At 48.4% G+C, this 22,467-nt stretch overlaps 1 protein-coding gene across 5 annotated transcripts in view; it reads right to left on the bottom strand.

The window, feature by feature from the left end:
* Positions 1-594: 594 nt before the first annotated feature.
* ITGAL (integrin subunit alpha L) overlaps positions 595-22,467 on the bottom strand; it is a 57,247-nt gene continuing 35,374 nt past the window's right edge. For 2 of the 5 annotated variants that reach the window (XM_054582676.1, XM_054582677.1), the window contains 20 exons: positions 20,938-21,089; positions 20,467-20,604; positions 19,768-19,965; positions 19,494-19,624; positions 18,172-18,332; positions 17,898-18,049; positions 16,723-16,809; positions 14,732-14,788; positions 14,563-14,636; positions 14,134-14,275; positions 12,229-12,339; positions 11,731-11,810; positions 11,534-11,620; positions 9,740-9,815; positions 5,423-5,536; positions 5,104-5,160; positions 4,914-5,015; positions 4,445-4,540; positions 3,615-3,725; positions 595-2,029 (listed from right to left, as the gene is read on the bottom strand). In XM_054582676.1, coding sequence (XP_054438651.1) covers positions 1,856-2,029; positions 3,615-3,725; positions 4,445-4,540; positions 4,914-5,015; positions 5,104-5,160; positions 5,423-5,536; positions 9,740-9,815; positions 11,534-11,620; positions 11,731-11,810; positions 12,229-12,339; positions 14,134-14,275; positions 14,563-14,636; positions 14,732-14,788; positions 16,723-16,809; positions 17,898-18,049; positions 18,172-18,332; positions 19,494-19,624; positions 19,768-19,965; positions 20,467-20,604; positions 20,938-21,089 — 2,300 coding nt within the window. In that variant the 3' untranslated portion in view covers positions 595-1,855. The remainder of the gene's footprint in view (positions 2,030-3,614; positions 3,726-4,444; positions 4,541-4,913; positions 5,016-5,103; positions 5,161-5,422; positions 5,537-9,739; positions 9,816-11,533; positions 11,621-11,730; positions 11,811-12,228; positions 12,340-14,133; positions 14,276-14,562; positions 14,637-14,731; positions 14,789-16,722; positions 16,810-17,897; positions 18,050-18,171; positions 18,333-19,493; positions 19,625-19,767; positions 19,966-20,466; positions 20,605-20,937; positions 21,090-22,467) is intronic. The other 3 variants (XM_054582680.1, XM_054582678.1, XM_054582679.1) reach the window with 3 other exon arrangements.

The raw sequence follows: 22,467 nt of genomic DNA on the forward strand, positions 1-22,467 counted from the left end.
GATTTTTAGAGCAGAAGTGAGAAAGAGAGAAACATCAATGTGAAAGAGAAACATCAATCAATTGGCTGCGCTCCCTAGGTATGTGCACTGACCGGGAATCCAGCCCACAAAATTTTGGTGCATGGGATGACACTCCAACCAGCTGAGCCACCTGGCCAGGGCTCTTCCTGCTTCTGTCTTTTTAGAATATGTTTATTGATTTTACAGAGAGAGGAAAGGAGAGGGTGGAGAGAGAGACAGATAGACATAGACCGGCTGCCTCCCCTATGCACTCTGATGGGGGATTGAACCCACAACTTAGGCAGGTACCCTGAGACCAGGGACCAAACCCACAACCCTTTGGTGTACAGGATGATGCTCAACCAAATGAGTCATACTGAAAGGGTTCCTTGCTTCTCTTTTGAAGTAGCCCACAGTAGCTGGTGCAGGTCAGTCTCTAGGGGTTATCATGGCAGAGAGAGGGAGAGAGAGGGACAAGGGGAGAGAGAGAGAGAGAGAGAGAAGAAAAGTGAGAGCTACTATTTTGTTCTTACTTAGTGCAATGGTTGAGAAGAAAATGGTCATTTGAGCCAGGCTGGAATGTTGTACCAGCACAGAAACATCACAAAGTTAGACAGAATTTCACATTTATTGGGTAAATATACACAGTCAGTGTGCTTGGCACTGGGAGCCAGGTGAATGGTCACGGTCCCCACCGTGAGCTCAGAGTCTCATGGTGCAGGCCACAGTGGGGGTGTGATGGACTCCCGGTGGGGGTTGTGGAAGGAGGGGCAGGTACGCCTGGGGAAGACTCATCCCTTAAGAATGAGATGCCATGGGCCCGTCCAAACTTGTTTCGCTATCATACACAAGCTCTCTCATTAACTGACTGAAATTGTGTCAATTATGTACTATGTGTCTAGGACGTCATTATGGGTCCCAAGGTATGATCCCTACCCATGGAGTTCACTGTTTAATTTGAGATATGAATATTAAGTAAATCATTTAACAATGAACACATATGATCCCTGCTAATACAGACAATTGCAGGTTATTGTAAGCGTGCATAATATAGGACCCCAAATGAGCTGGGGTTGGGGGCCGCCCTGAGGAAGTGATACATGAGCTGAGGAGGCCTGAAGACTGATGAGAGTTAGCCAGGAAAAGGTGGGGGAATATCCCAGGCAGAGAGAGCTGTCTGGGTGAAGACAGTGAGAGAGGAGAAAGCTTGGCATGGGAGAAAGGCCTGCGTAACTAGAGCTCAGAATGGAGGTGGGGTGTCTCTACAGGAGGCCAGAAAGGCAAAGGTGCCCAGTTTTGCATTGGCATTGTATTAAGGATATTTTGCAGATTTTGGAAGGCATATTAAGGAACTTGGTCTTTAACTAAAGAGCAAGGGGTCTGCAGGAGCAATGTAGTGACATGTAGCAATCTGCCCTCGGGTAGTGGAATGGAAAGCTGGCCGGACTCCGTGCGGGAGAGAGTGCAGGGCAAGTTCTGGGAGCTGGAGACCTCTGTGGACTTCCAAGGGCAGGTGGGTATGAGGGCTGGGAGTGTCACTAGGTTTTGGGACTACAGTTTCTCCAAATTTAGATTTAGACATTCTCTTCCAGGAGAGGAAACTAAGAGGGGCTGATAGAAGCCAGGACCATCTGATAATTACAAGGCCTCACCTCCTGGCCCACCCCTCACTCAATCCTCACCATGATCCTGCAAAGGAGGCAGGCAGGAATGAACTCCATGTTCGAGGCAGAGAAACTGAAGCCTAGGGAGAGGCAGCAACTTGCCGGAAGACACAGAGTGACATGCAGGTAAAGGCGGATGGGTACCAGACACCCCAAGCCCAGTCCTAGGCCCCCTGCATCAGCCCTGGGCCTCAGTCTGTGCCACCTCCATCCTGGCCCTCCTCTGTGTGTAGGGGATCCAGGCAGCTCGGATCCGTGGCCTCTTTCTCAGATGACAGCTGCCCAGCGTCTTCTCCAGGGATTCCATTGGAGGCGTCGATTGTAGCCTCCATCTTCTCCTTCAGGTCCCGTTTGAAGAAACCAACCTGTAGAAAGACAAAAATTGAATGAGCAGAAAGTCCATGGAGCATAGTAGGCCCTGGCGAAACATGAAAGCACTCTTTATGTTAATAATACATATGTGCCACAGATATGTGGTGTCCTTTCCAGGGATGGGATGAAAGTATCTGCCACACCTGGTTCTTGGCAATATGTTGAAAAGCTGTACATTTACTGGTTCATTCTTGAGGCTCATCAAAACATCATGTATACCTTTGCTGGTGTGGCTCAGTGGATAGAGCACCAGCCTGCAAACCCCTTCAAAGGTCACTGGTTCGATTCTCAGTCAGGGCACATGCCTGGATTGTGAGCCAGATCAATGTATCTCTCATACATCGATGTTTCTCTCCATCTCTTTATCCCTCCCGTCCCCTCTCTTTAAAAGTAAATAAGTAAAACCCTAGAAAAAAAAGAAAAAAAACCCATCATGTACAATATTTTAGGTGGGTGACTTAAAAATATCTAGTAATACTAATAGAAAGAGTCCATGCTTATATAGTACTTAGTAAGTGTCATACACTCTCTGTGGAAAGCTCAAAACATATATATTATTTGGCTCAGCAATTCCAGGTCTAGGAATTAATTTGAAACAATATTTGGACAAGTGTGCAAAGATGTGGGTAATAAGAGATTTTTTGTCACGGTGTTCAAAGTAGATGTAAATTACAAACAATCTAAATGTTCATAAATAAAGAGCGTGTAAAAGAAAAGGTAGGAGGATATCCAGGCAGCAGAAAACCACCCAGGTTACAAAGCAAGAAGATCTGATTGTGCTCGGACAGAAAGGCACCAAGGTATAATATCCAGGGTAGGGGTAGAGAATACAAGTTCCCAAGCAGGATATACAGTCTTATCTCATTTACATTTTCTACATATACACACATCCACTGATCTTTCTCTCTCACGCTCACACACACACACACATATATATGTTAACAACAAAACTATAACCTGGAAGAATAGAAACAAAAAAGTTGTTAATGACAACCCTCTGGGGTACAATAGTAAGAAAATTTTATTCTTAGATTCTCTTTTCTGGAATATTTGAATCCTTTACGTGGAACACCTGCCCTCCAGCTCTCTTTTTTAGCTAACTTCTACTCATCCTTTCAATCCCAACTCAAATTCCACCTCTTCCCAGGCCCCCTGCCCCGCCCCAGCCTAAGTTAGTCTCCTGTGTTACAGGCTCCAGAACATACAGGCTCTACAGAGGAGCCTTCATCATGTGTGTTCCTGTCTCTCTCCCCCAGTAGACTGTGAGCTTTACAAAGGCAGGGGCCATGTTTGTGGGATGTGCCTCTGTATCGCAGTGCCGGGCTCTGGGTATATAGGACAGCACTTCTTCCTCTTCCTGGGCACCTAGTCCTGGCCCTGCCAGTGCTCGGCAGAGTAATGGGGGAAGTCTTGCTTGCTCTGCGGGCCTCGGAAGCCTTATCCATGGATGGAAGGAGTAGGCTGAGGCCCCTTTTAAGCTTTGATGCTCCCTGGTCATGGCATTCTCCTTCCTGACTCCTGCCAATCCCTCTTCCCCAGCCCGCCCACTTCAGTGATGCCCAATCCTTCTAGTCCTACCTTGTAGAGCACCAGGAAAATCAGCAGCAGCAACAACAGCCCCCCGATGCCACTCAGCATGTAGAGATAGAGCATATCCTTCTCATATACAACGTCAACCTTCGTGATGACCTGGGGGTGGATGACAGGAGGGAAGAAGCTTTCCCCAGCCCCTAACATGTCTTGAGAACCCGGCAGCGACTTCTAGGTCTTCGCATTTCCAGTCTGGACTGTGTCATAACACCAGACTCCGATCCAGGCCCCCTCTCTCCAGCATACCTCCTGCTGCAGCGACCAGAGTGAACTGGCGGACATGTACCATGGCGCACCTTAAACCCTTAAATGGCTTCCCTTAGTCTCAGGGGAAAATGCTAGAATTTCTGTTCAGCATGCAGAGTCTTCCAGAATCTGGTTTCTGCTTGCTGTTTTAGCTGCAGCTTCCCTTCTCCTGCCCTGAGCCTTCCGCTCTGAATCACGTCTTGCCCATTTTCTCAACTCTGGGCCCTGCACTTGCTGCTCTCTCTGCTTAGAGTGTCCTCCCATCATGCTCTGCCTATGGAGTGGGTAACTGTTTGATGAGCTGCCATCAAAATGATCTTTACCTGATGCATTTCGGACAGGGGACCTTGTAATCTGCTTGCTCACCTCGTGGTGAAAGCTTGCGGCTTCCATGGAAGCCTTTGCCAAGGCTGATGACTCTGGCTGTGGGGAAGCTCTAACTGTGCTAACCCCAAACCTCCTCCCACATGGCTGCCCGCTTCTAGCTCTGGCTCGTCCAGCTCTGCCCTGTAGTTCCTCAGATCTCTCTGCTGACCTCTGTTCCCGGGTCTTCTGAGGAGGTAAAGAGATACCTGGGCCAGGGAGGCGTTGCTGCCATAGAGGTGGAAATGCTTGCTGCTGTTGAAGGAGATGGAGAGGGAGCTGCAGAGGCTTCCCATGGAGGAGGCCTGCGGGGAAGGGGGGAGAAAGCGTCAGGGCCAGAGCACAAGGCCCCACCTCAGCCCAAGGGGCAGAGGCAGAGGAGGACAGGTCCCAGTGGGGAGCAGCACGGCCGTGAAGCTCTGCATTCCATGTGCCATTCCCATTGCTGGAAGAAAAGTTTTTCTATAAAGAACCTGTCAAAATTATGCACAGGCCCATGGAAAACAGCCTTGAAAATTTCAAACAGATCATCGTTCTCTCTCACCTGTAACTGTGTAAAATCGGGGATTTTTCATAAAGATAAAACAGGACATGCAGGAAGACCACATGGTGGGGGACCCACCCCCTACTGGACAAGGCTCCCACAGCCACTTCATTTCGGTTGCCAGGAGGTGCTACCTTGATCTCGTCCACCAGCTCCACAGTCCCCATCACTTGGACGAGGATCTCCTTCCTGAAGGCCATGGGGCAGCGAAACTGGGCTCCGGGCAAACAAGGCTGCTAGGAATAAGGAACAGCAAGGGGCTTGGAGAGGCTTGTGTTTCTACCTGCACTCTGCCCAGCCCCACCTTAGCCCACAGGTCCATACCTCAGCCTCACTGGGTGCCCTTTCCAGATTCTCATAGTGACAGTCGACAGGAGGCTCCTAGGAAAGATGAGACAGGATCTTCAGTTAGTCCAGAGCTGAGAGAGGACACTGACCCCTTAAGGCCAGAACCTGGCGTTCCTCTTCACCCCCAAGATGGGACCTTGGCATCCCAGTTCTCTCCTACTGGCCCGTGGCAGACTCAGACATCTCTGAGTGTGACAGGATTCATCCATCCTCACTTGCTTCCCAAGCATCTGCACCCGTTTATGAGCTCACCCCCACAGACCCGGGCATTTTTCCTCCTCTGGGCAGCACTCACCATCTGCATGCTCCACTTGTGAGTGATGGGCCCCTCACTGTGAGGCTGTGGCACCCCAATCAAGGCTTCCAGGTTGGGCATGTTATGGTCGTGGACAGACAGCTGAATCTTCACCTGATACAGAGGACAAAGGGCTGCTGAGCTCTGAATGCCAGCCATTCTAACTGCCGCCCCAGATCCAGTCCTCACTGGCTGAGGCGCAATGGCCCACGTGTTAGGCTGTGGGCAGCAATCTGCCATACCCTGCCCCATCCTCAATTACACGTGTGGGTTACGTGTGCTTCTCTGCTTTCTTCATGTGACAAACCCTCACCCTGCAAGTTACTGCTCAAATATCATTCTGAAAGTTTGCTTCAAGAATAGGGCAGCTTCCCATTCCTGTGTTTCCCTAGCGATCTGCAGCTCCAGCAGGATGCTAAAGTGTCTGCCTGTGTGTCTGTATCTCCACGAGGCTGTGGGCTCGTGAGAGTGGGAGTTGTGGCTTGTTCCGCCGGCAATGCACTACTGCTTGACACAGTAAGAAGCACACAATAGGCTCAAGGAAGGCAGTTCGCTGAATGAGTGAAAGAATCAATAACATTTATCAAGGATAGATGCAAGTATCATTTGCACAATGGAGGCTGGGAAAGATTTGTTTTGGCAAGTATATTGTACTAGTTTAAGAAATATTTCTTGAGTACCTTTTGTACAAAAGAGCTATATGTGCTAGGGTTGGAAGATCCAGAAATGTATACAAAAGTGATGTAAGAGTAGCACTAATGAAAGTCTCAGGGAGGTTGAGTAGGAAAATATATATCCAAATTGAGGTGCTCTATCATTTATTCATTCAGTAAACATTTGTGGACACTTAAAATGTCAGTTATATTGAACTAAAAAGTCTAATGTCAGAGGCAGCGTTTGAATTTAACTGCGAAAGATAAACAGGAAATTAACAGGTGAAATGGGGGAAGGTATACAGAAAGAGAAAGCACAGGGAGTTAGGACTATACCAGGTAAGTGTAATGTGGCCAGAGGGCAGGAGTGCTTGGAAGAAGAGTGGGAGGTAAGTCTGGAAAGGAGACATGGGATCAGACTGTGGGTCCCAGAAGGCCTGGGGTCAAGAAGTCAGGGGACCATTGGCTGGCACTGGGGAGTCATGGAAAGCAGCAAGGAGGGGTGGCCCCAGGGGACTCATCCATTGCAGGTACAGACTGGGAAGAGGCTGGAAAAGGTGGGTCAAGGCCCAAGCCAGGAGCCTGTGCCAGTAGTTCGCTTGCAAGAAGACGAGAAATTCAGTTGGAGCAGTATCAGGGACAAAAGAGAAAAAAGGATATATGCAACAAAACATGAGGAGGCAGTGGGTCCAGACACACTGGAAGGAAAAATTCACCCAGGCTTGGAAATTTTGCTTGAGGAAAAACTCGTGCTTTTAAAGGGTTTAAACAAGCCAGAGAAGGTATAGGAAAAGATGATAAATTTAGAACATGTTGAGACCAAAGTTTCAAGAGGAGCAACTGTAGTTCTAGTTACATATCCAAGAGAAATAAAACATATGTTCACATAAAAATTTGTACAGGAATGTCTAAGCAGCATTATCAATGCTAGCCAAAAAGTGGAAACAACTCAAATGTTCATGATTTGATGAATGCATAAATCTAATGTGGCCTATTTTACAATGGAATATTATTTGGCAATAAAAATGAAACAAATACTGACACATGTTACACCATGGATGGACCCTGAAAATACTATGTTAAGTGAAAAAAAACCAGTCACAGAAGACCCTATGTTGTACAATTTCAGTTATATGTGATAGCCAGAATAGATAAATCTATACAGAGAGAGAAGCAGTGGTTGCCAGGAGCTGAGGGAGGAAGGATGGAGGAGGACGAAGGGATGTGCAAAGTGATCCAGAGTGGTCAGGGGCACCGGCCCAGAGCACGTACCTGCTGTGAGGGAATTGTAGTGATGACAAAGCAGAAAACAGAGGGTTAGAACCTGTGTATAATATCATCATTTACTGAGCTCTTACAGCGCAAGGCCTCTTCTGATTCTCATTAAATGCATCATCTCATTTCGTTTTGAGTTATTTTGTCTGAAGCTATCAAGTACTAGAGCTGGCGTTCTAATCTAGGCTGACTCCAGAGACTGAAATCACTATGCTCCATCACCTTCCTTGGACAACAATGCTAATAATAATGCTAGAAAACACGCAAGTTGATAGATGCCTAATGTGTCAATTACCACGCTAAGCACTTGACACATATTTTCTCACTTGCTCCTCATAACAACCCATAAAGTAGGTGTTTATTATTTCTGTTTTATAGACTGAAGAACGGAGGCTCCGAGAGGTCAAGTAAACTGCCTATGGCCACATAGCTTTAAACTGGCAGAGCTCAAAAAGATTTCAGGTCCAAATGAAGCCTGCATTCCTTACCTGCTAGGGGAGCAGGGGACCTTGAGGAAGGAGATCCTATAGCCCAGCTGTCCAATTCTCATTTGTCTAGCCTGCGATAAACCTCAACTATTAGAGCTGACCTCCTTGTGGCAAAAAGGGCCTGAGTAACGGGACAGTTTCAGGAAAGAAGGAATGGATCACCAATGTCTCATACTGTGTTGGGTGTAGTTAACACAGAGACTATATTAGGACCTTCAGCAATAGTGGTGGCTTGGAGGGCCAGGCAGTGGGGAACCAACTGCTTGGCTTAAGATGTTGGGGGGGTGGTGAGATGGATGGAGGTATTTAGCCCAGATGACTGTTCTGGGGAAAGAGGAACGTCAAGGGATTTGAGCTGGTTCTGGGCTGAGTGAGGCAAGAATGTAAGGAGGCTTCCGCAGAGGCTGGGGGATCTCAGGGCCACAGCATAATGCCCACCTCACGCCTCTAACAGCCTCCACTTCCCCAGGCACTGTGCCAAGCCCTCGACAAACAGAAAGTAACCCACCAAACCTCATGGCCACCTGTGGAATTCTTATTCCAAACTCCATTTATGACAGGGGAACTGAGGCATGGACAGGTAAGTTCCTGGCCCAAAGCCACAGAAGTGCGCAAATGGCAGGTCTGGGGTTTGGATCCGTGCCTACTTGGTAAGGAGGGGCCTGGTTAACTTCCGGGGGAACCTAGAGCCATCCCAGTGAACAGCACTAGAAGCCAACTCAACTGGCTATTCCAAACATTCTATTTCAATGCAAATGGGCATCCAACCTTCCCAAAGGTCACTCTCCCTCCTCACAGTCTCCAGCCTCTGTTCTGAAGGGGCCAAAGCTGCTCCAGGGCCCTTTACTGCTGGGCTCCTTTCCCAGTCTGCTCTGACTCCAGTGCAGCCTTAGGTGAGGCAGTTCCTCTTTGGGCCCTCCATTTTCTCCACAGTCAAATGAAAATGCTCTTGACTGGTCGGTCAGTGCCTAATCCTCCCCTGAGATTACCTCTAAGAAAGCCTTAGACTCCTCAAGCTTTGGACTTGGGGGCAGGCTCCTTCATCTGAGCTCCCATAATGAGGATTACTATTACAGCACTGAGCAAATTGCATGAGAAATGACAGATCCTTAACTTAGAGGTTAAACACATGGATCTTGGTATTCAAGTTAAGTGCTCGAATCTCATCTTTCCCCTTCTTAGCTATATAGCCTGGGCAAGTTACTTGACCTGTCTGTGCCACAGACTTCTCATCTGTAAAATGGGAATGGCAATGCCTCCCACAGGTTATAGGGCTCTCACAGGTTGGTGTGAGGATTATAAGGGTTGTGTACATAAGCACCAGGCACAAAACTTGGATTTGGTAAGTGGACAGGGACCCTGTTTTATGTATTGCTGCCCAGAGCCTAAGCAAAGTACCTAAACTAGAACAGTGGCTCATTAAATGTTTGAATGAAAAACTAGGTTCTTGCCCTGGCTGGTGTGGCTCATTGGATTGAGCGCCAGCCTGCAAACCAAAGGGTTGCTGGTTCAATTCCCAGTGCGGGCCACATGCCTGGGTTGCAGACCAGGTCCCCAGCAGGGGGTATGCAAAATGCAACCACACATTGGTGCTTCTCTCCCTCTCTAAAAATAAATAAATAAAATATTTAAAACAAAAAACTACTAGGTTCTCTTCTCAGAGCCCTTCTGGTTCTGAAGTTCTGTGGTTTTTAAAATAATTTACCCAGTGGTGGAAAGGAGTTGGTGAATATGCTGTCAATGGAGGCTGTGAAATGACACAGAAAGGACTGGAGAACTAGGTGGAGGGCTGGACTCACTGAGGACAAGACTGAGGCTAATCGGTCTGTGTATCCTCGGTCCCCAGGATGGGGCCGAGTGAACATGTGAGCTTTAGGGATCTTACACATTGAGGTTTGTACCTGGTAGATGTGGTTGACATGGTGGATCTTGGCATCCTTAGGGGTGAAACTGATGTAGAGTGTGGAGTTCTCCTGGCTGTGGAGAGAGAGAAGAGCAGAGGTAGAAGGTGAAGAAGACAGCAACCCAGAGGCAACCTGTGGGCCTGAGCCTGGGGAAGACTTTGAATCGCCAGCACTGTGTTGGGGACCTCAATGGCATGACCTCATGCAATCCTTACAAGGCTCTGCTGTTTCCTTTTGGAAACTAAGGCTCGTAGAAGAGGTCAGCCTCTTGCCCCAGGCCTGGAACCCCAGGGACTGTGTCTTTGGAGCCACGTTCTTCCCGCTGCACACCGCCTCACCAGGGCCTCCGCTGCGCCGGCCCCACTGCTCATCTCCCAGATGGCTGTGCCGGCCTCTGGCTCCCTCTCTCACCTCACCGTTCCCTTGACCTTCCTAACCTCACATTTTGATCCTGCCGCTCGCCTACACGGAATCCATCAAAGGCTCCTGGCAGCCCACAGGGTCAGGTCCAAAGCTAGATCCTGTCTGCCTGCCTGCTGCCCCTGCACAGACCTGCCGTATCCTGAGCTGCCTGCTCCCTGCTCCCAGGTCTAGCCAACTGTTTGCTGCCTCCAAGCCTTCCCCTAGGCTTTTGTCTCTGATGAGAATGTCCTCCCTCCTCTCTGGCCCTTGTCCTCGTCCTCCAGACCCCAGTTCGAACCCCAACTTCTCCATGACCCCTTTCATCTCTCTTCCAACCCACATCATCTTTCCTGGCTCTAATTTCATATAGCACTTCTGACAACATCATTGCGTTTGACATTTGTGTTCAAAAACACCAGAGACCCCGGCTCAGGCACCGGTTCTGTCCTTATCTTACTGAGCCAACTTAAAAAGCCACTCCACTTTTCTGGCTTAACCTCCTTTTCTGTAAATGAGGAAATCCAACTAGTGATCCCCGTGCATCCCTCCTTCCACAATACTCTTTTTTCCCCCCCAAAGATTTTATTTCTCTATTTTCAGAAAGAGGAGAACGGAGAGAAAAAGAGGGAAAGAAACATTGCTCGGTTGCCTCGCGCACACCTCCAAATGGGGACCTGGCCCGCAATGCGGGCATGTGCCCTGACAGGGAATCGAACCGGCAGCCTTTTGGTTTACAGGCTGGTGCTCAATCCAGTGAGCCACACCAGCCAGGGCTCCTTCCACAATATTCTGAGACTCACTGATTCTCAGCGTGCATGAGTTTGGTCTCCCCTATCTGAATATAAGCTCTAGGCAGGCAAGGGCCATTGTGAAAACCCTTCCCCCACCTTTACTAGCAGTGCTGGCCCCAGAAGGAAGGGGACCTAGCACAGCTGGCAGCAACAGAGAGAGTGGCTGCAGGCTTGGACTCAGACTTAAGTGCAGATTCCAGTGTTGGTACTTCCTAGCCCTACGACTCTAAGCCAGTCTCTCCCTTCTCCGTGCATTAGTGAAAAGGAAAGAGGCATAGCTGCCTTGAGTGGTGTGAAAGCTTTGGGAAAGCCACCGGCTGGGCACACAGCTGGCACATGGCCTGATGGAAGGCCAGCACTCAATGTGCTGCTTTTTCCATCAGTAAATGCTGATCTGACTCAGAGCTCTTAAAGGGCCTTTGCTCTTTTGAGTGTTGAAAACTGTTGGGGTTGTAGCTGGAGTCAGTTCTAATTACCGTGGGGGCGTACACTAGGACAGGGAGGGGGGTTTTGAGGGACAAGTCAGGGAGGCAAGGTCCGGACCCTGGGTGGGGAGGCTGAGGTGGGAGGAGAGGGTGAGATGCTGCTCAGGACTCACGTTTCGGTGAGGATGTTGATGGGGTACAGGACTGGAATGCGGGTGGTGGTAAAGTTGTTCCCCAGGAGGCCCAAGTCCTTATTGTCACTGCATTGGGGCAAAGGAAGGGCAGTATCAAGAGCAGAGCTCGGCCAGAACTGCATGGCAGTCTGAGGCCAGGCCAGGGATGCTGGGGTGCTGCCCTGGGGTCTGCTCACCAGGACACTTTGGCGTGCAGCTCGACAAAGTCCCCCCAGGAGCCATTCAGCAGAGTGTGGAACATCACCTGGATAACAACCTGGCAGGGGAAGAGAGGGGAATGAAGAAGGAAGGGCCTGAGCCTCAGGGGGCAGCCTTCAGCACCCCACAGCCCACATACTCAGCCTCCGGAACAACAGCGACCGCTTACCCAGTGCTTACTACATCTCAAGCACTGGGCTAGGAGTTTCATCCCCATCACACATGGTTAAGTCGTGTGTGTGTGTGTGTGTGTGTGTGTAAGGTCATAAAATGAATAACTCAACTCCAGGTTTGTCTGATTCCAAAGCCCAGACTCTTAAATATGGCACAAATCACCTCTGCACACATTCCCTTTGGGGTGGAGGGTAAGCCCTTCTCTGCCAATCACCCGCACCCTCCTCCAGAGCCAGGAGCTCCCTCCCCTCCTGAGCTCAGAGCCCCTGGCTGCTTGGTTCCTAAGGGCTCGAGGCACTCACCGAGCTGCCCGCTTTAAAGATGGGAGAGCTCACATTGCAAGAGAGGTTCCTGGTCAGAAGCTGGGGCTCCTCAGCAACCTCCTCGCAGCTCACAGGTATCTGGCTGTGGGGCTGGGAGTGAGAAGTGAGAGACAATGAGCTTTTTAGTGGGCAAGGCTAAGCGTTCCCCAGAAGCCACCAACCCCCAGGGCCCACCTCCTCCAGCTCTGTCCCTTTCAGGGCACATTCTCAGAAAGGTGGGATCAAAGAATCAGGAGCACAGCCAGAGTTTTAGTGCTAAGATGTTCACTGCAACACTATTTATCACAGTCAAAGACTGGAAGTGATCAAGTAGTCCAAAGAGATAGGAATGGTGCAGTCAACTGTTATACAGTGACAGGGGAGGATATTGTGAGATTGTTAAAATGCTGCTAGGTCAACACATTCAGCAATTATTTATTTTTTTAAAGAGCTTTTACTTATTTATTTTTAGAGACAGGGGAAGGGAGGGAGAAAGAGGGGGAGAGAAACATCAATGTGTGGTTGCCTCTCGCGGACTCCTGCTGGGGACCTGGCCTGCAACCCAGCATGTGCCCTGCACTGGGAATCGAACCAGTGACCCTTTGGCTCGTTCGCAGGCTGGCCCTCAATCCACTGAGCCACACCAGCGAGGGCAGCAATTATTTTTAAAAAGAGATAGATCTGGGGCTAAGCAGTATAAAAACCATTCATCTTCATCACATTCTGTGAAGGACAGATTTCAGCCTCATACTGGAAAGGGCACTGGATCAGGAGAGAGAGGCTCAGGGAAGTTGAGTGCTTTCCCCAAAGTCTCACAGCTGGGTAAGCTGGCAGGGACCTGGTAGGAACTTGAACACAGGTCTGACTCCAGATCTCAAGTTCTTTGTCACTCTACTAGATGCCACTTCAGGAAGCATTTCATATTGCTGTATAAGAATAATCCCAGTGTCCATGGACAGATGAATGGATACATGCTCTTACATGAACCTCACGAACATGCTAAGTGAGGTGATACAAACACAAAAGGACAAATACACTGTTCCACTCATATGAAATATGTAGAATAGGCAATTTTGTTGAGATGTAAAGTAGATTAGAGGTCACTATGGGAAGAAGGTGGGGAACTGGGAGTTATTGCCTAATAGGTATAGAAGTTCTGTTTGTGATGATGAAAAAGTTCTGAAAATAAGTAGTGGTGATGGTTGCACAACATCGTCAATATAGTCAATGCCACTGAATTATATATATTACCACAATAAAAACATTTTTTAAAAATGGAGAAAAAATAACCATACGGAGAGCAAAATGCCAACTTAGTTCAAATATAGAATAAGTAAATACATGCTGCAATTCATGTGTACACACAGAAGGATAAACACCAAAATAAAAGTAGTAATTGCTGAGTTGTAGAAGTAGGGGTGATTATCTTCCTTAAACTTCTCTGTAATTTCCAAGTTTTTGTGGAGATCAGGTATTACATTTGTAATAATAATAATAATAATAATAAAAGAAAAAACGTTTCACTTCAAACAACCCAGGCCATCCCTCAAAAACACGTTGGTCGCCTTTAGGAGGGAGGCAGCTTGACCTCACTAAACCTGTGTGTGTATTCTTGGTTAGCAGGCCCAAGAGCCTTTGTTACACTCCAGTTCCTGAGACCCTCTCACTAACCCTGTGGGTGTCCTCAGCCTCACCTTTCTGGTTGCGGAATCTGAGGCTCACAGAGGCCTTGTATCTTAGGTCATACAACTTGAGGGTGGCCATCAGGCTGTGAAACCAGATGTGGCCGTAGGACCTCTGCATGCCAGCAGCTACCCACATCTTCAGGCTGTTCTAGCTGCCTGTGGCTTCCAGAAGCTGTGGGGTTAAGCGGGTAATGTGGGCCGACCCTGCCTTCTCACTCACCTTGAGCATCTCCACTTTTCGAAAGGAGAGTCCCCAGGGGAAACTCAGGCTGAGCCGGACCCAGTAAGCGTCTTCTCCCGAGTTATTCAGTGTCAGCTGCACGGAGAGGCTGGCAGGGGGGGTCAGAAGCAGGCCTCTGGATCTGAGGAGATCAGGGAAAAGTTATGGGGGCCAAGGTGAAGGAAGCAGGATCTGTGGTGGAGACTTTCAGAACTGAGGAATTTGGTAGTCCAAAAAAAAAAATAAACACACAAAAAATAAGCTCCAACGCACAGGCTGTAAATTTTGCAATCTCATTTATCCTGACAAGAGCGCCACAGGGACTTGAATTTCACAGAAGGGGAAACTAAGGCCCACAGAACACATCTGGTGAGTGTGATGGGGGTCTTCTGAGTGGGTTAGGAGGAGAGGGTGGGGAGCCTCACAGACCTTACAGGGTAGAAGGACAGCCCCAGGTTTGCTTCACATTGCTTGTCCTCTCCACAGTTCTTTTCGAAAGGGATCTGAAAGGCCAAAAAGAAAGGATCAGGGGTCTCAGGCCCCCACACCCAGGAGGGCCTGACCCTGGCCTCTCTCTTTGCCGCTCTTCCCTTCTTACCTCCTTGGTCTTTGAGTGCGGCGAGGGTCTCAGGATGAGCTGCCTGTCCTTGCCCTGCTGAACGCAGAGGAGTGGGAGGGCAGGAGACAGGAGAGGTTAGCTGAGGCAGCAGAACTGGTGAAGGAGGCAGAGAGTAGCTCAGGGCTTGGGGCTCAGCTGGGCCGCCTGTGGTCTGCCCCTCCCAGGAGCCAGCACCCTCCCAGGGCGGGCCCCACCCTCCAGATTCAGCCCAAGGCCATCTGTGCAGTCCTCCTCTGGTGGCAGCTCCTTGAGGATCAGGGTGTCCATTTCCGCTCCTGGGCAGGAGATCTGGGCCTTGACGAAGCAGCTCCCACAGTTCCCCCTGGCCGGTCCCCCTCTCCAGCAGGAACGCCTGCTTCACAGCCCCTGGGCTCACCCATGGGGGACCTCTCACTGTGCTTCTCCTCTGTCAACCCCAACTCCCCCAGAAGAGCTCTCTAATTAGATCAAGGCCAGTTTTTGTTTTAAGTTGGGTTTTTTTTTCCCCTTCCTCACCTGAGGATATGCTTATTGATTTTTAGAGGGAGAAAAAGGGAAAGAGAGAGACGGAGAGATGTGAGAAACATCGATCAGTTGGCTCCGGTCTGCCCCGCCGACAGTGCTCCAGCCCCACTGACCCACCCTGCCAGGGTGAGGTCAGGACTCATCTCGGCAACATTCCCAGAGCTTCCGCTCTGGGCCAGGCCCCATGCTCAGCGCCGGGTATACATCAAGAACAAAATGGACACACGGCCTGCCCTCCCAATCTGGTGGGAGAAATGATCTGGCATCTTCAGGGTTATGATGGGACAGGGTATCTTTAGAACATGTAGAAGAAAATTCTACCACACACTGGAGGGTCAGGGAAGCTTCCTGAAGAAATGGCCCCTCAACTGAAATCTAAAGGATGAGCCGGAGGGAACCAAGTAAAGAAAATGGAGAGGAAGGAAGAAAGAACAATCTACACAAAGGCTCAAGGCAAGAGAGGCTGTGCCTGTGCAGGAGCAGGAAGGTGCCCCGACGGGCTGGAGTGCCGTGGTCAGAGGGGCAGGAGAGAGAGAAGCAGCGTCCAGATCGCCCTGGGCCTTGTAAGCCCTGTTAGGGAGGTGGGACTTCATCCTGAGCATAAGGAGGTCATGGAAGTATTTTATGGGTTTTCAGCTGTATGTTGTAGTGAGATTCCAGCATCCTCTGCTTTTAGGTCCCCTGCCAAGCAGCCTCTAGACTCTTTCTTGAGGGGCAGGAGTCCTGGCAGCTTCTGCTCACTGCTCGAACCCACCCTCAACATTCATACAGGTTCCCACCACCCGCTGGACCACAGCACCTCCCAAAAGGGCATCCAGGGCCTCTGTTTTGCTCAGCTGCCCTTCTGCCAGAACCCACGCCCACCTCCCATTTTGCCTTGAACTTACAACTATACTTTCCTCATGCTGTTCCTTTGCCTTTCCTTTCTTCACCCATCAAAAGTCTACTCATTCTTTAGGATCCTGAGACAATGACACCTGCCCTAGAAAATCCTTTTTGACAACTGTGACCTCAGGTCTCGTTTCTACCCTGAGTTCCTGTATCACACATTTTGGTTTTTTAAAAATCAGTGCCGATGGCAGGCTGCTGGTTGTCCCCATATATCCTCCCTTGCCTTCTCCCTCTGTTTTTTAATCTGATCACATGTTTCTCAGGCTCTCTTGTAATTAGGTGTGGCCACACGACTATGTTCTGACCAATGAGATGTGTGTCGTGAAGAGTCTACCCATTATTCCTTCCCCTGGAGAGGCTCCAGAGCCTCCACCCTGACACCTCTTCTTCCCAATCTTGCTTTTCTAAATTTCTCTTAAATACAAACTCCCATGAATTCCTTTGCTGCTTAAGCAAAAAGGAATTCCCTCCTTTTTTATTGCTTTAAACCAAAGACTCCTTTATAATACAGTCTTGCTAAATTGAATTTCTACTCTCCTATTTCCTACCAATTCCCCCAGCTGATCTCTCCTTACCGCCCTTTGGCCTCTCGATGTCCTTTCTTCCCAGAGAGAGAAATTTAGGGAGGCGTTGATGGGAGAGATGAGGTCTTGAATGCATACCTGAGGGTGGCAAGGATACATCTTATGTTAAGAGTGGAACCTTTACTACACTTTCAGGTACATGCACACCTTGTCTACGGTTTATAAATCATGGAATTCTAGCTATCGGTTGTCTTCCTTACTAGTGGCGGGAATGCAGTTACTAGCATCAGGTTTGCTTCTCAGCACAGGTGTCATTCCTAGGGCCCAGCTGTGTGACACCGTTAATCTACCACAGCAATACTATCTCCACATTGCGGAAGAGGATGATAAGATCTAAAAAGGTGACACAATTTTTCTAAGGACTAGAACTAGGAAGTGAACCCAAATCTTTCCAACTCTCAGGTCTAAACTTCAGTTTCTTCCAGCATGTCACAGTGCCTGTTCTTTGGCAAATTTATGGTTAAAATCCTGAAGTCTTGTAATGGGAGGTATGGGTGTGAAGAGGCAAAGGGGCCCTGAGACGAGTTATGAATGAAATAAAATTGAATTGATAATTGTTGTAACTCAGTAATAGGTACTTGGGAGTTCATTCAACTATTTCTTGTACTTTTGTATGTCTCAAAATTCCCATAATAACAAAATATAAAACCAACTTCAAGACCTTATACACCAATCATGTACCACATAATTTAAAGTCACACCTACTTTACACAGGAGTATGATGAACAAACTGAATTTGAGTGTTCTAGCAATTGATTCAATCAATATTAAAACATCTTTTTCTAGGATGGATGTGAACAATAAATGACCATGTGTATCTGGCAAATAACAACATATTACCCTGACTGAATATTCTGTAAGTTGTACCAATAATTATGAAAGCTGGGTAGTAGCATTAATATATGACATATGAAAAGAGTAGAAAAATGATAACTACTTTACAATCACAATCATGTGAAAAGTGTCTTTGTATATAGATTGAGGACTAGAAGAAAATACACTGAAGTTATTCTGTCGTTCAGCAGAGGAAGTGGCAGTATGGAGAAATCAAAGTGACTTGTGACTCAGCTGTGACCCAGAGATAAGCCTTGCACCCAGCGCTGCCTCTCAGGGAATCAGCTCTTCTGCCCCTTCACTCCCTGGAGCAGCCTCGCTGGTTCCTTTACCGGGAAGTGGAACCAGAAGTCAGTGCAGGACTCCTTTACGGTGACAGCTGTATTCCCGCTGAGTACATGTCTCCCTCCTGGAAACACTCCCCGGCTCCTCGTCCGATGGCCATCCAGCTGCAGAGTGTAAGTGAGGTTGGCAACGAGGGGTCCTGAGCAGGGTGAAAAGGCAGGAGTTGAATGGGGTGGATCCTGGACCATAAGCCTGCAAACCTGCATTATGGTGGGCGGGGGGGGGCACAGATGCTGGGGGGAGCAGGAAGACAGTACTGACCTTTGAACTGGGGCATGAGAGGCTTGACCTGGAAACAGACTGTGATGTTAACTCCTTTCTTCTTCTTGTTGATGGTTGAATAGGAGCACTCTACCTCATGCACGGGTATCTCGGCCGGGGAGAAGGACATCCGAGCGATGACATCCACCACAGGCCGAGAGCTGCAGGGCAGAAAACAACCCACTGTCTCCCTTGGCCTCAGCTCTAATCCCCAGGCAGACCTCGAGCTCCATCTATCAGAGGCCAGGGTGATCCTCCGTCTCTAAGCAGACCTCCACATCAATGTCTCCGTGCAACGATAATAATGATAAGTGATTAGGGCTCCCTGACCCTCATTAGGGTTCATTCTAGCAGTCTGCTGACTCATTTTCCATACAGGAGAGTGAGCTTTTAAAAAGAGAAATCATACTGAGCTACTTCCATTCTTATAACCTTTCACTGATGTCACGTGATTCTCACAATAAAATCCAGATCCTTCCCTACCCATGCCATACTGCCTAGGACTTCTGGTCTTCCCTCCTCCACACTCGCCCTTAGCTGGCCCTGTCCCAGCCTTATCAGACTGCTGCTTTGCCTTGTACCCTTGGCACCTCCTGGGCTTTCCATATGGACAGCTCTGACCCCGGACTTCTGCAGGCCTGGCTCTTTCTCATCTTTCAAGTCCCCTCTCAAATATCACCTCAGAGAGGCCTTTTTTGGCCACTCAATCTATAGTAGGTCTCGCCTGCTATTCTCTCTCACAGTACCCTGTTTATTTCCCTCATAGCACTCATCACAGTGGTGATTACATCTTTTTTGTTTAATTTTTTGTTATATACTTTCCCATACACACTCTGTACCCAATTCAGTATTTAAGACACAGTAGGTGCTCAGTAAATATCTGTTCACTATATGATGTTCCATGAGGCTTCCAATGAACTCTAAGTTAGGGGTAAGACAGGAGACTTAATCATCATCTCAAGAGACGAGGAAACTCAGGTCCTGAGAAGCTCAGTGACTGGTGTAAGATCATCCAACAAGTAAATGGCAGAGCTTCAGCCTGAATCCAGGGCACTAGGTTCTAAGCCAGCACATGCTGTTGCTTCTCCAGGTTTTAATGTCACAAAGGTCTGGGTTCAAATCCTAGTGTGTCACTGAACAGCAGCTGTTTTGCTTGGAGTAAGGCATGAAGCCCGTATAAAGAGAAAACCTATCTCACAAGGTTGGAGGGAAGACCAAATGAGCCAACACCTATAAGCAATTAGCACAATCCCTGTACGGTAACTGTTCAAATGATGAGAGCTGAGATTATTATTAGGTGAGACTCAGGAGTTCCATCTTACCTCAGCACCATCACCTGACCCTCAGCCCCCACAGCCACGTCTGCCAGGCCGTCCCCTCCAAGGTCCTTCACCCCGTGAATGGAGCGTCCAAACCACCGAATTCCTGGGAACACCTGGATCCCTTCTATCCGCTAAGACCAAGAGAGAAGTTCATGTGAAGCTAGGAAGAGGGCTGGCTGGAGGGCAGGAAGGGTCAGGCTGGGGAGTGGAGTCTGGGTTGAGAGGCTTCCAGGCACCTGGGAATGGGTTTCAATTGGCAGGCAGGGTACCTCACCTGACTTGGCCGGAGGCTCAAGCCACCATGTTGACCATTGAAGATGTACACAGCCCCCTGCTCCTCCAGAGGCGCTCCCACAGCCACGTCCATCAGCCTGTCCCCATTGATGTCGGTCAGGGCAGTGATGGCTGCTCCAAATCGCCCAAGAGGGTAGCCAGGATGCCCCTGCAGTTCTGAGACCACTTCAAACCCCAGCTAGGAAGGAGCAAGGTGACAGGTCCCACCTCAGTCACTCAGCAAGTGTTCACAGGGTGAGGCATTTCATGTGTGAACATCACTAAAGAAATGTTGGGTGTGGTCCCTCACAGAATTGGAATGACGCCATTAGACTAACCTGGGTTCAAGTTCCAGCTCCACCTCTTACTATGTGTGTGACTTTGAGGCTTTGGAAAATTCTCCACCTTTCTAAGCCATAGTGTTCCCGTTTGTAAGATAAGGCTCATAGTACTTTGTGAGGCAAATGTGAGGATCAAATAAGAGCTCATATATATTAAAGGTTTGGCACTGGGCCTTGTACACAGCCTACCATCCGTGAGCATTAGCTGTTGTCTATCTGTTGATCCAAAGATCATATGGCTGATCGTAAGTTAATCAGACATACGATCAGACAGGGAAAGCCTTTCAAAATAACTGGGACCTGCGCAGACCTGTAAATCTGTTTCTCCCACCCCCTCAGCTCAGTGCTCTGATCCCCACCTGTTTTCTCTGGTAGATAAACACCCGGCCTCCTCTCTGCTCCCCATAGAACAAGGGGGCTCCAATCAGCAGCAGCTCTGTCTCCCCATCTTGGTCTATGTCAACGCCACACAGCTCACCACCGAAATAAGAACCAATCTGTAGGGAGAGGAAGATGTTTGAGGATGAGGCCATGAGCAGGATACACCTTTTCCCTCAGCTGCATCCACTGTCTCAAATGAAAGTCTACATTCTGGTTCCCACTTAGAGCTTGTATGAATTAAGACAAGCTGAGTTCTTTGAGGTTCAGTTTCTTTAACTGGCAAGTGGAGATGACAAAGTTTACTTCAGAGGGCTTTGTGAAGAACAAATGTGACAGTGCTTGGCACAGGGCCTGCCACGCAACAAATGGATAAGTGTTCAGAAGGCAGCAGGGAGCACAAACACTGTCATACCAGCCCTGGACCTGCAGCGCCCATGGGTCATGCTCACCTGGGTCCCATTTATTTTCTGGATCTGGCTCCATTGTCTTTTGTCCTTTGACTCTTGGAACAACAGCACCTGCCCCACATGCTGGTATCGGGGGGCTCCAGCTGCCAGCAGTGATATGAGATTGTGGGAGGGCAGCCAGGCCACTGTGTAGCCTGAGGAGAGAGGATGGGATTTGGAGTTAGCAACACAATGACTGCCTCGGAAGCAGGTAAAGCCCAGGGGAGAAGGGGTAGAGACCCAGGGAAACTGGATTAGTAGCAAAGATGCATTGAAACATCCGGAAGACCTTCTCCTGAGAAAAGGAGCCACACGCTCAGAGCAGTACGATTCCTACCATCTTCGTCCAAGGGTGCATTCCTCAAACTGAGGACAATACATACACCCAAGGAAAGCAGCCAAGGGGTAAACATGGAGCATCTTCCTGAGCCTCAGTTCACCTGAGGGTTGGTAAGTGAAATTACATTTTTAAAAACATAATAAAATATAGGGGGTGGAATAGGGGGAGGAGGGCAAGAGGGAAAATTTGGGATAACTGTAATAACATAAACAATAAAATATTAAAAAAATAAAAACATAAAATGGGATATATCAGTAAGAAGAATGCAAAGTTGTAAAGTTTGCAAAAATATTAAAGATAAAGCAGGAGACTTGAAAATATTTCCTGCTTAAAGATAATCGCTTCAGGCTACCATCACACATCACACTTTCTGTGGCGAGGTTCTGGCCCCTCCCTCACGACATTGAGGAGGAAGTGCTTCTGGAAACAACTAGGCTAGAGCCAGGAGCCATCCAGTAGGAATGTTATAATTCAGAAAGTGAGGAACTGACCCAAATGGGTCTTCTCTGCTTAGAGCAGTTGAAAATGAATGAGAAAAGCAGAGATATCTGCGACTCTATAGCACAAGAGAGGAAGGGTGAGAAGGCTGAACTACTCTCCTATCCATTCATGTATATTACTGAAGCACAGTAGTTAAGAACTTGCCTTTTGAAATCAGAGAGACAGGTTTTATTCTAGTGTTACTACTTCCTAGTTGTGTAATCTTGAGTGAATTGCTTTGCTCTGAGCCTCAGTTTTCTTATCTAAAAAAAAACTGGGGAAGTACCAACCTTCTAGGGTGGTTCTGAGGAGTAAATAAGACAATAGGTATAAAATGTTTAGCATTATGCTGGTGATATCTAAACTAAGATCTAAAGGATAGTAGCATAATAAGTACTCAAGATTAAATTTATTCATACACACACACACACGTGTGTGTGTGTGTATAGGAGGGGGGACCACCCCCCAAAATGGAATTTATTTATAAAAAATTGTGTATTTATTCTTACATGTTTAAACGTCAGTCACCTTCAAAGTACTCTCCATTTGATGCAATACTCTTATTGAGGCTTCCCCCGCCCCCCCCCGCCCCCCTCCCCTGCTCAGAACAGTTTTGAACTTGTCGATTTTGATGCCTTTCAGTGCTGCTGCTATTTTTTGATTCACCTCTTCTACATCAGCAAAACCTTTCCCTTTAAGGACTTTTTTAATCC

Source organism: Pteronotus mesoamericanus, unplaced genomic scaffold (genome assembly GCF_021234165.1).
Source record: "Pteronotus mesoamericanus isolate MK-2021 breed Mesoamerican mustached bat unplaced genomic scaffold, CSHL_Meso_final contig_72, whole genome shotgun sequence".
NCBI classification, from domain to species: Eukaryota; Metazoa; Chordata; class Mammalia; order Chiroptera; family Mormoopidae; genus Pteronotus; species Pteronotus mesoamericanus.